Here is a 13,693-nt window from a genome sequence, read left to right as displayed (position 1 = left end):
AAAGGCAAGGCTTATACAATTAAAAGTAGGGCCTTGGATAATGTCGTAGAACAGAGACACCTAGGGGTTCAGGTTCATAATTCTTTGAAGTTTGCATAACAGAAATAGGATGGTTCAGAAGGTGTTTTGCATGCTTGCCTTCATTGCTCAGATCTTGGAGCATGCAATTAGGACATGATGTTGAGATTGTACAAGACTTTGGTGAGGCCTCTTCTTAAATAATGCACCTAGTTCTAGTTGCCTTGTAATAGGAAAGATATTACTATGTTGGAGCGGGCTCAGAAGAGACCTATCAGGGTGTTACCAGGAAAAGAAGTTTTGAGTTATAAGGACAGGCTGGATAGGCTGGGACATTTTTCACTAGAACATATGTTGTTGAGAGGTAACCTTAGAGGTTCATAAAGACACGAGGGGTAGAGATAAGGCAAATGGCAGGTGTCTTTTCCTTAGGGTGGGAATTTCCAGACTAGGGGGCATATCTTTAAGGTGATAGGTGAAAGATTTACAAAAAATGACAAGGGGCAAGTTCTTTAAAAAAAGTGGCTCGTGTGTGGAATGAACAATGGACATCACAGCATAGGAACAAGCCCTTCAGCCCTCCAAGTCTGTGCCAACATATTTTGCCTTTCATACTAAAACTCCCTTCACTTACAGGATCCATAGCCCTCTATTCCCTTCCTACTCACGTGTTCACCCAGGTGGCTTCTTCAATGCAGCTATTGTGTCTGTTTCCACCACCACCTCGGGAAACACATTCCAGGTACTCACCACCCTCAGAGGAAAAAAAAAACTTGTCTTGCATGTCTCTTAAAAATTCCTCCTCCTCCTCCACACCCTTCCTGCCCCAAACACCTGTGTGACCTCATAATTGACCTTTCAACCCTGGGAAAACGCTTCATACATTCCACTCTATCCATGCCATTCGCAATCTTATAAACTTCTATCAAGTTAAACCTCAACCAAACACCTGCATCCTGTGAAAACAAACTCTGTCTATCCTTACTTTCTTGATAGCTAAAATTCCCCATACCAGGCAATATCCTGGTAAACCTTTTTTGTACCTTCTCCAAAGTATCCACATCCTTCAGGTAGTGCAGTGACCAAACCAATATGCAATATTCCCAGTATGGCTGAATGGTTGCTGCCTCAGCACCAGGGACCAGATTCCAGCCTCAAGTGACTGTGCAAACTCCACGCAGACAGACATTCTCCCCATGTCTGCATGCGTCTCCTCCTGGTGCTCTGGTTTCCTCCCACAGTCAAATGATGTCAGGTTAGGTGAATTGGCCATGTTAAATTGCCCATAGTGCTCAGAGATGTGTAGGTTAGGTGCATTATTCATGGGAAATGTGTGGTAATACAATAGTGGAATGTGTCTGAGTGAGATATCCTTCAGAGAGCCTGTTTCCACATTATAGGGATTCAACAAAAGCTGCAGCATAACTTGCCTATCCTTATATTCAATTCACCTTGCAATGAAGGTGAGCATGTCTTAGGCCTTTTTAACTACCTTATCTACCTATGCTCCCACCTTCATAATCTGTAGACGTGCACAGCCAGATCCCTCTGCATGTCAATACTCCTAAAGGCTCTGCCATTTCATCTCACATTGGTCTTCCAGAGAAAGTGCTAGATGTGAGTTACAACATTTGAAAGACATTTAGATAAGTACATGAATAAGAAATGTTTGGATGGATAGGAGCCAAACACAGGCAAGTGGGACTAGTTTAATTTCGGATTATGGTCGGCACGGACTGGTTTCCGTGCTGTGACTATGTCAGCTTCACTGCAGTTCACATGCTCTTAGAGAGAATTCCAGGATCAAGACCCAGCGACAGTGAAGAAGCAGTAGCTTGGAATGGAAAATGCACATAGCAGTGTTCCTATATAGCTGCTGCTTTCTAGATAGAAGTGGTTGTGGGTTTGGAGGGTACTGTATAAGCATCTTTGGTGAACTTCTGCAGTGCACCACAGAGATCCTACTGAGCATAGGTGGTACAGAGAACACAGCAACACTTTGAAATGACAGCTATAATTACCCCCTTCTAGGTGACATCTCCAGTGCTGTGCAGTGCAGCCTCTGAATGAAGTACTGTTGGGGTGATCTGCTCAGAATTTATACGGTTCTGTCCGTCATTGCAAAAAAAAAATCAACCGGCTCAGAGAACCAACCAACAACTCCAACCACAATCCAAGCTACAGATCTTCATAAAAATGTTAAAAATGACAGCAATAAATTGTATATTTACACTCAGACTTTCATGAAAGATGAAACTTTAATCAGAAATGGTTCCCAACTATTATACATACCGGGTGTACTTCCATCTGCCTCTGCGGTTTTGTCCTCTGTTTTGGCCACCCCTTCTATTCAATCTGTCCACTTCTTCATAATCATCTCCACTCACCATGCCTGCAGTAAAATGCAAAATGCAACTGTTACTCTCTGCAATACGAAATCCCCAAGACACATTAGAGCATAGAACAGCACAGTGCAGGCTCTTCGGCGCTCGATGTTGTGCCGACCTGCGCCAATCTGAAGCCAATCTAACCTACACTATTCCATTTTCACCCATACAACTATCAACGACCATTTAAAGGCCCTTAAAGTTGGCGAGTCTACAACTGTTGCAGACAGTGTCTTTCATGCCCCTACTACTCTCCAAGAAATTACCTTTGACATCGGTCCTATATCCATCACCCCTCAATTTAAAGCTATGCCCCCTCGAGCTAGCCATCACTTTCCGGGGAAAAAGGCTCACACTGTCCACTCTATCCTACCCTCTTATAATCTTGTATATCTCAATTAAGTCACCTCTAAACCTCCTTCCCTCTAACAAAAAGAGCAGTGGACCCAAAACAGATCCTTACATGCACCACTAGAATCAGGACTCCAGGATGAACATTTCCCATCAACCACCACGCCCTTATAGCCAATTTCTTATCCAAACCACTAAATCACCCTCAATCCCATGCATCTGTACTTTGTGCAATAGCCTACTGTGGGGAACCTTATCAAACGCCTTAATGAAATCCATATACACAACATCAACCACTTTACCCTCATTCATCTTCTCAAAGAACTTAACGTTTGTGAGGCACAACCTACCCTCCTCAAAAGCATGTTGACTAGCTCTAATCATCTTATTCCTCTTTAAGTGATTATAAATGCTCTCATAATCCTTTCCAACACTTTACGCACAACTGAAGTAAGGCTCACTGGTCTATAATTACCAGGACTGTCCTACTCCCCCTCTTGAACATGGGAACAATATTTGCTATCCTCCAATCTTCTGGCACTATTCTTGTGGACAATGACGACATAAACATCAAAGCGAAAGGCTCAGCAACTTGCTCCCTGGCATCCCAGAGAATCCTAGGATAAATCCCATCCAGCCCCAGTGACTTCTGTTTTTACACTCTCCAAAATTACTAGCACCTTCTCCTTGTGAACCTCAATCCTATCTAACCTAGTAGCCAGTTTCTCAGTATTCTCCTTGACAACATTATTTCTTATCAGTAATCACACCTGAAAAAAAGATATTCATTTAGCGCTCCTCCTATCTCCTCTGATTCCACACACAATTTCCCACTACTATCTTTGATTAGCCCTAACCTTACTCTAGTCATTTTTTATTCCTGATATACCTATAGAAAGCCTTTGGATTTTCCTTGATCCTACCTGCCAACAACTTCTCGTGTGCCTTGATCCTATCTGCCAACGGCTGCTCTTAACTCTCTCTTTAGGTCTGTCCTGGCTAATTTGCAACTCTCAAGCGCCATAAGTGACGCTTCACATCTCATCCTAACACATCTCATCCTTCCTCTTGACAAGATTCAACACGCTAGACAACTTCCTCCCTGCCTTGATAAGGTACATACTTATCAAGGACACACAGTAGCTGTTCCTTGAATAAGCTCCACATTTCTAGGGTGCCCATACCCTTCAGCTTCCTTCCCCATCCTGTGCATCCTAAATCTTTCCTAATTGAATCGTAATTGCCTTTCCCTCAGCTATAAGTCTTGCCCTATCCTTTTCCATCGCTGAAGTAAACATGACCGAATTGTGGTCACTACCACCAAAGTGCTCACCTACCCCCAAACCTAATAACTAGCTGGGTTCATTACCTAGTACCAAATCTAACGTGGTCTTGGCCCTTGTTGGCCTGTCCACATTATTCGAGAGTGTAATGCTACAATTTGAAAGCGCTACTTCAGGACAAAATAGACTATTGTAGGTAATGGTCTAAAAAAAAACTTGGAACAGGTCTACTTGCAATAAGTGCCATAAATCTTGCGTTTTTAACTGCTTCTTCAGGCACATTTTGAGGGGTGCAGATTGTATTTCTGGGAATGTTTACTAATGTTGAGACATCAATGGGGTGTTCTAGGACCTCAAATGTTGGGTTCAACACTCCATCTCCTTAACCAATAAAATTTCTGAATAGAGGAAGAAACAGACCATAATGGCATGAGGAAGTGGGGTGACTTAGTGGAAAAAAAATACTGAAAGGTAAAAAAAGACACTATTTGAAAGGAGGAAAACAAAATTGACAATAAAACCTAAAAGCCTTCACATTTGCAATTTACTGCCCGGAGAACTCCAAATTCACCGGCTCCCTTTGAGCTTCCAAGGGCTAGTGGTTTCTCAGAACCATAAATTACATCCCTGACAGAATTTCTGCAACACAACTTAACAGTCTTAAATCAGTGTAATGAGATTCATCTATATTAGTGGCACAAATCCAGAAATTGCACGACATACAATTAGGGTCATGACGTGACAGGCTATTTTTCATTTCCAATTTTGTTGAGGTTTATGATGGAACATTGGAAATTTTCCAAAATTTTGTGGAGAAGTGGAAGTCAGAGCAATTTATGGGCCTACGCTGTGATAGAACCTTTTATCGACTTCTACGTTTTTGTTTAATTTTAGTTTTTGGTTTGGAGCTATGAGCTGAACTTTGGACTGCGAGCAGCAGCTGGTGTTAAAAAAGCCAGTATTTATTTTTGAGGCAAGGCCAAGGTAATCGCAGCTTGATTCTTGTTACCAAACAAAAAAGGCACTTCTACCCCAGAAAGACAATATACTCAAGGCAGATATTGAACGTTAACTGAAACCCATAGGATGATGTGCAGTCTGGCAGGGAGAGGTTTTTGGACTAAGTCTGGATAAGGAGGAGTTTAGCTCCTGATGCTACAGCTTAAATTTTAAACCTTCCTGCTTAATCTCCCATTATCAATTATTTAATAGTCAAAAATAGAATCTCAGTTATAAGAATTAATGAATATTCTTCAGAGTCTACTGGAAGCTATCTGAATGCATCAGTGTCCTCAGGAAGCACAATACAATTCCATATGCCGGTGACATTATGGATTGTAGATTTTTTCTCCCCCTTTTTATTTGTCCCTTAACTGTGGCAGTTTGTCTGTCTGTCTTTGAGAGTGGGGGACTAAAATAAAGAATGATTTGGCTTAAATCAGAGAAAGCAGATTATGTTGCAGATTATGTTGCAGATTATGTTGCAGATTATGTTGCAGATTATGTTGCAGATTATGTTGCAGATTATGTTGCAGACCTTCCTGAAGAAGGGCTTATGCCCGAAACGCCGATTCTCCTGTTCCTTGGATGCTGCCTGACCTGCTGCGCTTTTCCAGCAACACATTTTCAGCTATGTTGTAGATTAACTTTGCTCTGCTAAAGCTACTGTATTAATAAATTGTTAACTCTTCTGTTTATATTGGCATCGGCCATTGATTATTCACATTGTCTGGTTAGGAACCACTGGGATCAACTTTGATGGTCATTGAGTACTTTTATTTTACTTTGTTGCAAATACAGGAATAGAGAGGCTGATTTGATTTGGCTGCGTGCCCTAACAATTGGCTCATTCTCATCAAGAGACAACTGAGAACAACTGTTCATAAAAGTGTGTAGGTATTAGCCAGCACTCAACACCACGACACAAAAATATCCCCGAGACATGCATATCACCCAAGTGAAAGGATGAAATCGTGATACACAAAAATTGGAACTAAACAGAGACAAATTTAAGGAGAGTCTAACATTAAATTCTGAAAAAACAATTACAGTCAAGAAAACTTCTTTGGCAAATAGGGTTAAAAAAATCCAAAGGCATTTTATAAACTTAAGGACAAAAGGTAACTGGGTAGGAAATAGGTCTCCTCAAAGATCAGCAAGGCAGCCTTTGTGGTGTGGCAGGAGATGGGGAAGATACTAAGTTAGTATTTTGCATCAATGTTTACTGTGGAGAAGGGCATGGAAGATATAGAATGTGGGGAATTAGATGGTGACATCTTGGAAAATGATAAAATTACAAGGGAGGAGATACTGGATGCCTTGAAATGCATAAAACGGATAAATGCCCAAGTGTACCCCATAAATCTGTGGGAAGTTAGGGAAGTGATTGCTGGGCCCTTTGCTCAGATATTTGTATCATCGATAGTCACAGGTGAGGTGCTGGAAGACTGGAGGTTGGCTAACGTGGTACCACTATTTCAGAATGATGGTAAGGAAAAGCATGGAAGTATAGACCGGTGAGCCTAACATCGGTGTTAGTTAAGTTGTTGAAAGGAATCCAGAGGGACAGGATTTACATATATTTGAAAAGGTGAGACTGTATAGGGATAGTCAGCATGGCTTTGTACATGGGAAATCATGCCTCACGAACTTGATTGAGATTTTTGAAGAAATAAGAAAGGGGATTGATGAGGGCAGAGCAATGGATGATTCACATAAACATGAGTAAGGCTTTGACAAGGTTCCCCATGGGAGATTGATTAGCAAGGTTAGATCTCATTGAAAACAGGGAGAACCCATTTGGATACAGAACTGACTGGAAGGCAGATGATGAGTGGGGCTGCTTTTCAGACTGGAGGCCTGTGATAGTAAGTTTGCAGATGGACCAAAATTGGTGTAGTGGACAGGGAAGAAGGTTACCTCAGAGTACAAAGGGATCTTAATCAGCTGGGTCAATGGACTGAGGAGCGGCAGATGGAGTTTAATTTAGATAAATGAAGGTGCTGCATTTTGGAAAGGCAAATCAGAGTAGGACATATACACTTCGTGGGACGGTCCTGGAAGTGTTGCTGAACAAAGAGATCTTGGAGTACAGGTTCATATTTCCTTGAAAGTGGAAGGTTGATAGGATAGATTAGATTAGATTAGATTCCCTACAGTGCGCAAACAGGCCCTTCGGTCCAACAAGTCCACACCGAACCTCCAAAGAGCAACCCACCCAGACCCATTCCCCTACATTCACCCCTGTCTAATGCACCTAACACTATGGGCAATTTAGCATGGCCAATTCACCTAATCTGCACATCTTTGGACTGTGGGGGAAAACCCAAACAGACACAGTGAATGTGCAAACTCCACACAGACAGTTGCCTGAGGCAGGAATTGAACCCAGATCCCTGGCGCTGTGAGGCAGCAGTGCTAACCACTGCTGCTTCACCATGGGTAGTAGTTTGGTATGCTTTCCTTTATTGGCCAGAGCTCAAATACAAGAGTGGGAAGGCCGCGTTGTGGCTGTGTAAGATATAGTTAGGCCACTTTGGAATATTGTGTTCAATTCTGGTTTTCCTCCTATCGGACGGATGTTGTGAAACTTGAAAGGGTTCAGAAAAGATTGACAAGGATGTTCTCAGGGTTGGAGGGTTTGAGCTATAGGGAGAGGCTGAACAGGTTACGTTTGTTTTTCCCTGGGGTGTCAGAGGTTGAGGGGTGATGTTATAGAGGCTTATAAATCATGTGGGGCATGGTTAGGATAAATAGTCAAGGTCTTTTCCCTGGGGTGAGAAATCCAGAATTGGACATAGATTGAAGGTGAGAAGAGAAAATTTTGAGAGACACTTAAGGGAAAACTTCTTCACACAGAGGATGGTGCGCATATGGAATGAGCTGCCAGAGGAAATGGTGGAGGTTGGTACAATGACAACTTCAAAAGTCATCTCGATGGGTGTATGAATAAGAAGAGTTAAGTGGGATATGGGCCAAGTGCTGACAACTGGGACTAGATTAGGCTGGGATATCTGACCAGCATGGATGGGTTGGACCGAAGTGTCTTTTTCTGTGCTGTACATCTCTATGACTCTAACCAAATTGTCAAATCAACACAACTGACATTTAGAAGAAAAGTATTTTTCCACACTATTTTCCTCCACACGATTTATCAAAATATGAAAAACACTGAAGCACTTTGTAACAAATCACTCTTAAAACCACTTAATGCCACTTGGGAAATAATTAGATAAAGTAATTATAGAAAGACAAGGAAATAGCAGGAAAAAAAGAGACTACATGCCCTTCAGTTATATCAAAACTCCTGCAACGGTCTTAATTTCTTGGGCGCTTCAATTCCTTTCTTGGGGCTTAAAATGCAATTACAAAAGCATTACAAAAGGTGAGAAAACTTAAATTATTTTACAACAGGATGACTCCAAATGATTCTCATTTAGTTGTAAACTGCATTCCTGATGAACAAAATGTTAGTAAAGCACAAGATACAATTCATACTGAAACCAGCATAACTTTTACCTTCGTTTCGCCTTGGGTGTCGAGGAATATAGTTAAATTGGAGATCTATCTGTCTATTTTGTCGGGCCTCTGCCCTGTTTTTGCTATGAAAGGTAGCTTTGTGCGCTTTGTAATCAATTTCTGAGCGAAAAGCATGAGTAAATTGCTCAGTGTTACAACGCCCCTCCTCACACAGATAGTGCTTCTCACGGAAATGATCACGAAGATAATCATAATCACTACAATAAAAGAAATTAGAATAGTTTTAGTTAATTTTACCAATAGTCAAGTGAACATTTTAGATCATAATTGTATAAATCAGAAGTATTCCAGAAATATTCAGAGTGATAATAGCAAAGCATTCCATAATTGGCCTCCGAGAAAATGGAACTTGGGGATAAAAAAACACCGACACTTTCATCCATCAACTGTTCACTAGAGACTTGAATTAGAGCTTCTTCAAAAGGAGGACAGACTGAATTCATGATGCCACCCCAATTCTTTCTCTCCGCCATCCAACACTCCTTTCACATTACAATCAGACCAGTAAAACAGCAGAAAATTAGGAATAAAAATGAAAATGTTTAACTTCAAGGTTTGAAGTGGAATGAAATCTTGTGCAAACACAACTGAGGAACAGCAGCAGATTCAGTCATGGTATGTCGTCACTTTGGATTACAATAGCTTGGTAATTTACCCTTCGTGTTTAAGTCTGTCATGGAACATAGAAAAGTACAGCACAGGACAGGCCCTTGGGTCCACGATGTTGTGCCGAGGATTATTCCTAATCTAAAATAAAATAACCTAACCGATGCACTCCTCAATTCACTGCTGTCCATGCGCATGGCCAGCAGTCGCTTAAATGTCCCTAATGATTCTGCGTCCACCATTACCACTGGCAAAGCATTCCATGCATTCACAACTCTGTGTAAAGAACTATCTCTGACATTTCCTCTATACCTTTCTCCTAATATCTTAAAACTATGACCCTTCGTGCCAGTCAATCCTGCCCTGGGGAAAAGTCTCTGGCTATTGACTCTATCCAGGCCTCTCATTACCTTGTATGGCTCAATAAGGTCACCTGTTTTCTTCCTTCTTTCCAGAGAAGAAAGTCAGAGCTCAGTCAACTTCTCTTCATGAGACAAGCCCTCCAGTCGAGGGAGCATCCCGGAAAACCTTCTTTGCACCCTCTCCAAAGCCTCCGTATCTTTTCTATAATAGGGCAACCAGAACTGGACACAATATTCCAAGTGGGGTCTCACCAGGAACTTGTAGAGCTGCAGCTCTTAAAACTCGATCCCCCTGTTAATGAAAAGGAAAACACCATATGCTTTCTTAACAACCCTATCCACTTGGGTGGCAAGTTGAAAGGATCTATGCACTTGAATACCAAAATCCTGGTACTCCGCCACACTGCCAAGAATCCTGTCTTTAATCCTATATTCAGCATTCAAGTTCGACCTTCCAAAATGCATCACTTCACATTTATTCAGGTTGAACTCCAGCTGCCATTTCTCAGCCCAGCTCTGCATCCTGTCTTACAGCCTGCAACGGCCCTCGATACTACCAACGGCACCTCAAACATTTGTGTCATCTGCAAATTTACTAACCCAACCCTTAACCTCCTCAAACAAGTCATTGTTAAAACTACAATGAGCAGAAGCCTAAGAGGAGAGCCCTGCAGGACCCCATTCAACACTGATTTCCAGGCAGAATACTTTCCATCGATAACCACTCTCTGCCTTCTGTCAGCCAACCAATTCTGAATCCAGATAGTCCATATACACCACATCCACTGCTCAATCTTCATTGACCTGTCGAGTCACCTCCTCAAAAGAACTCAATAAGATTTGAGAGGCATGACCTGCTCCTCACAAAGCTATGCTGACTGTCTTTAATCATGATATGCTTTTCCAAATAGTCATAAATCATATGCCTTAGAATTCTTTCCAAAACCTTGCTGACCACAGATGTAAGACTGACTTGGTCTGTAACTGCCAGGGATTTCCCCATTCCCCTTCTTGAAAAGTGGAACTTTCGCCTCCCTCCAATTCTCTGGTACGACTCCCGTGGAGAGTGAGGAAGCAAAGATCTTCGCCAGCAGCTTAGCAACCTTTCTCACTTCCCGGAGCAACCTAGGATAATTCTGGTCTGGCTATGGGGACTTATCAATCTTAACGTTTCCCAAATTTCAGCACATCTACTTCATTATTCCTGATCTGTTCAAGCTTGTATCCCAGCTCCTCAAAAGTTCTCATTCACAACAAGTTCCCTTTCCTTTGTGAAAACCGAAGCAAAAACTCATTTAGGGCTTCCCCTATCTGCTCAGACTCGACTCAAGTTCCCTACACTATACCTGATCAGCCCTACCTTCTCCCTGATCATTCTCTTATTCCTCACGTATAAATAAAATGCCTTTGGGTTCTTCCTAATCCTTCCTGCCAAGCCTCCCTCTTGGCTCTCCTCAGCCCATCTGAGCTCCTTTCTAGCAAGCCTGTAATCCTCTAAGGCTATGTAAACTGCTTTCTTCCTTTTGATAAGAATCTCCTATGTTCTCATTATCCAAGGCTCCTTAATCTTACCCCTTCTTGCAGTCTCAGGGGGACAAATTTGTGCATCACTCGCAACAACTGCTCCTTAAACACAGTCTCCAAATGTCTGTTGTGCCTTTTCCGTGGAACAATTGCTCCCAATCTGTACTTGCCAACTCCTGTCTAATAGTGTCATAATTTCCTTTTCCCCAATTAAATATCTTCCCCTGCCAAGTGCTCCTTTCCCTCTCCAAGGCTATGATAAATGGGAGGCAGTTGTTGTCACTGTCACCAAAGCATTCTCCCATCTCGAGATCGGACACCTGTCCTGGCTCATTGCAGAGCACCAAATCCAAAATGGCCTCTCCCCTCCTCGAGGTAAAAACAATGACTGCAGGTGCTGGAAACCAGATTCTGGATCAGTGGTGCTGGAAGAGCACAGAAATTCAGGCAGCATCCGACGAGCAGCAAAATTGACGTTTCAGGCAAATTATTCCTGATGAAGGGCTTTTGCCCGAAACATCGATTTTGCTGCTTGTCGGATGCTGCCTGAATTGCTGTGCTGTCTCCTCCTCGGCCTGTCTACATACTGAGTAAGGAAAGCCTCCTGAACACACCTGAAGAAACGGCACCATCCAAACCATCTGCACCAAGGAGATTTGATAAGATTTATTTTCTGTACAACAATGGCTGTTGTCAGCCCTTCAGTCCAAACTGGCCCATGCCATTCAAAATGGGAGTAAGTGAGCACTTCAGAGTTGGATGAAGAGATTATGTTCGAAACGTCAATTCTCCTGCTCCTCGGATGCTGCCTGACTGGCTGTGCTTTTTCCGCACCACACTCTTCCACATGCCAAGCAAAATGTCCACATGCTAACTCCATTTCCCTACATTTGGCCCATACCCTTCTAAACCTTTCAGTGTCCGTGAGTTTGTCCAAATGCCTTTTAAATGTTGTCGAAGAGCTACTAAAACTAGGTGGTCTTTCACCACTCACCTATAATATTCTTGAGCACCATCAGAATCACAGAAGTGACAGAAATAGTGGTCCCTTCTTAAATGTTTCAACAGTTCATCATTATCCAGATAGCGATCATCACAGAACTTGCACAAAGGATGCCCACGATGTGAAGTATCATCTGGGTCACCATGCATTCGATGGCGTGCAAGATCTTTCCGATTATACCACTTGCGCTCATAGGTAAAAATCTGAAGAGAAAAAATATGAAAGCTTAATCGCAATGGTCTAATGTTGTTCTGTATTGCAGCAAATAAAAGGCCGTTTTCAGCAACTGTTATAGTGAGGCAAAGCAAAACATCTGGAATGTCAGCAAAATTGTGTCTGAACCAACGATCTTTCATATTCAAAACCACTCATCCGACAGAGCCCTCAGCACTCAAGCACTTCGATACAGAGGTCCAGTTAATAAGGAGTTAAAAAAGCTATGCACAAGATGCATCGTCTAATGAGACATCAGGCAAGAATTGTCTCCAGACAATAAAGGTGATAGAATGGATTGTATGAAACATTCTACATTAGTCATCTTTGCTTACAGGAAAGGGACTAAACTCATGAAGGCAATATAACTCTGTTGTCAACGCTAAGGGAAGAGTTTAAAAGGGTTGTTAACTATAGTGGTAGGGTAATTGGAAGAAATTGAGAAGGGGTAAATACTGAATTGTAGAGTACATCCACACAAGAGAAAAAGGCCTTTTGGCACATCACACCAATGCCAGTCAAAAAACATGACAACAATTCTAATCCCATTTTCTGGCACTTGATCCAGTGCCTTGGCATTACAAATGCACATCAAAATATTTGAACGTTAGTAGATTTTCTGCCTCCGCTACCCTTACAGGCTTTAAGTGCCAAATCCACATCACCTGAGTGAAAATGTTTTCCTCACTTTTCCTTTACTGCCCTCTACCTTAAATCTATGACCGTTGCCACTGACCTCTCCAACAATGGAAAAGTTTCTTCATATCTACTCTATGTCCCTCAAAGTTTTATTTATCTCAATCATGTCCCCTCCCAATCTTCTCTGCTCCAACCTCTCTTCAGAAGGGCAAGGCGAGCTTTGATGGAATTAGACAGGATATTGTACCGGTTGATTGGGGTTGTTTGTTTGCAGGCAAAGGGACCTCCTGCAAGAGGGAGGCCTTTAAAAGTGAGATAGCTAAAGTTCAAGGTCTATATGTTCTTGTGAGGGTGAAGGGCAAGATTGACAGGAATAAGGAATAGATTCCCGATGAAGGGCTCTTGCCCGAAACGTCAATTTTCCTGCTCCTCGGATGCTACCTGACCTGCTGTGCATTTCCAGCACCATTCTAATCTCCAGCAACTGCAGTCCTCGCTTTCACCTAGGAATAAGGAACCCTGGTTGACAAGAGATATTGAGGGTCTGACCAGAAAAAAGGAGACATGGCTCAGGTACAGGCAGCTGGGATCAAAGGAAATTCCTGGAGGTATATAGGGGATAGAGGAATTCACTGAAGGAGGATGTCAGAAGAATGAAAAGGGGGCACGAGATAGCCTTGGCTGAGAAGATTAAGATGAATCCAAAGAGGTTCTTCAAGTATATTAAAGGAAAAAGAATAATTAGAGAAAGAATTGGACCCCTCAAGG

The 13,693-nt window shown here is 42.2% G+C and overlaps 1 protein-coding gene across 1 annotated transcript in view; it reads right to left on the bottom strand.

Moving 5' to 3' along the window:
* znf598 (zinc finger protein 598) overlaps window positions 1-13,693 on the bottom strand; it is a 70,076-nt gene that overhangs the window by 43,447 nt on the left and 12,936 nt on the right. Inside the window, exons 4-6 of the mRNA XM_043711100.2 lie at window positions 12,065-12,276; window positions 8,558-8,775; window positions 2,311-2,410 (exon numbers count right to left, since the gene is read on the bottom strand). Of these exons, the coding sequence (XP_043567035.1) occupies window positions 2,311-2,410; window positions 8,558-8,775; window positions 12,065-12,276 (530 nt within the window). The remainder of the gene's footprint in view (window positions 1-2,310; window positions 2,411-8,557; window positions 8,776-12,064; window positions 12,277-13,693) is intronic.

Source organism: Chiloscyllium plagiosum, unplaced genomic scaffold (assembly GCF_037043375.1).
Source record: "Chiloscyllium plagiosum isolate Xiang-an unplaced genomic scaffold, Cpla_swu_hap1 HiC_scaffold_20, whole genome shotgun sequence".
NCBI lineage: Eukaryota > Metazoa > Chordata > Chondrichthyes > Orectolobiformes > Hemiscylliidae > Chiloscyllium > Chiloscyllium plagiosum.
The sequence above is the reverse complement of the archived record's forward strand: the minus strand, read 5'-3'. Positions and strand labels throughout refer to the sequence as shown.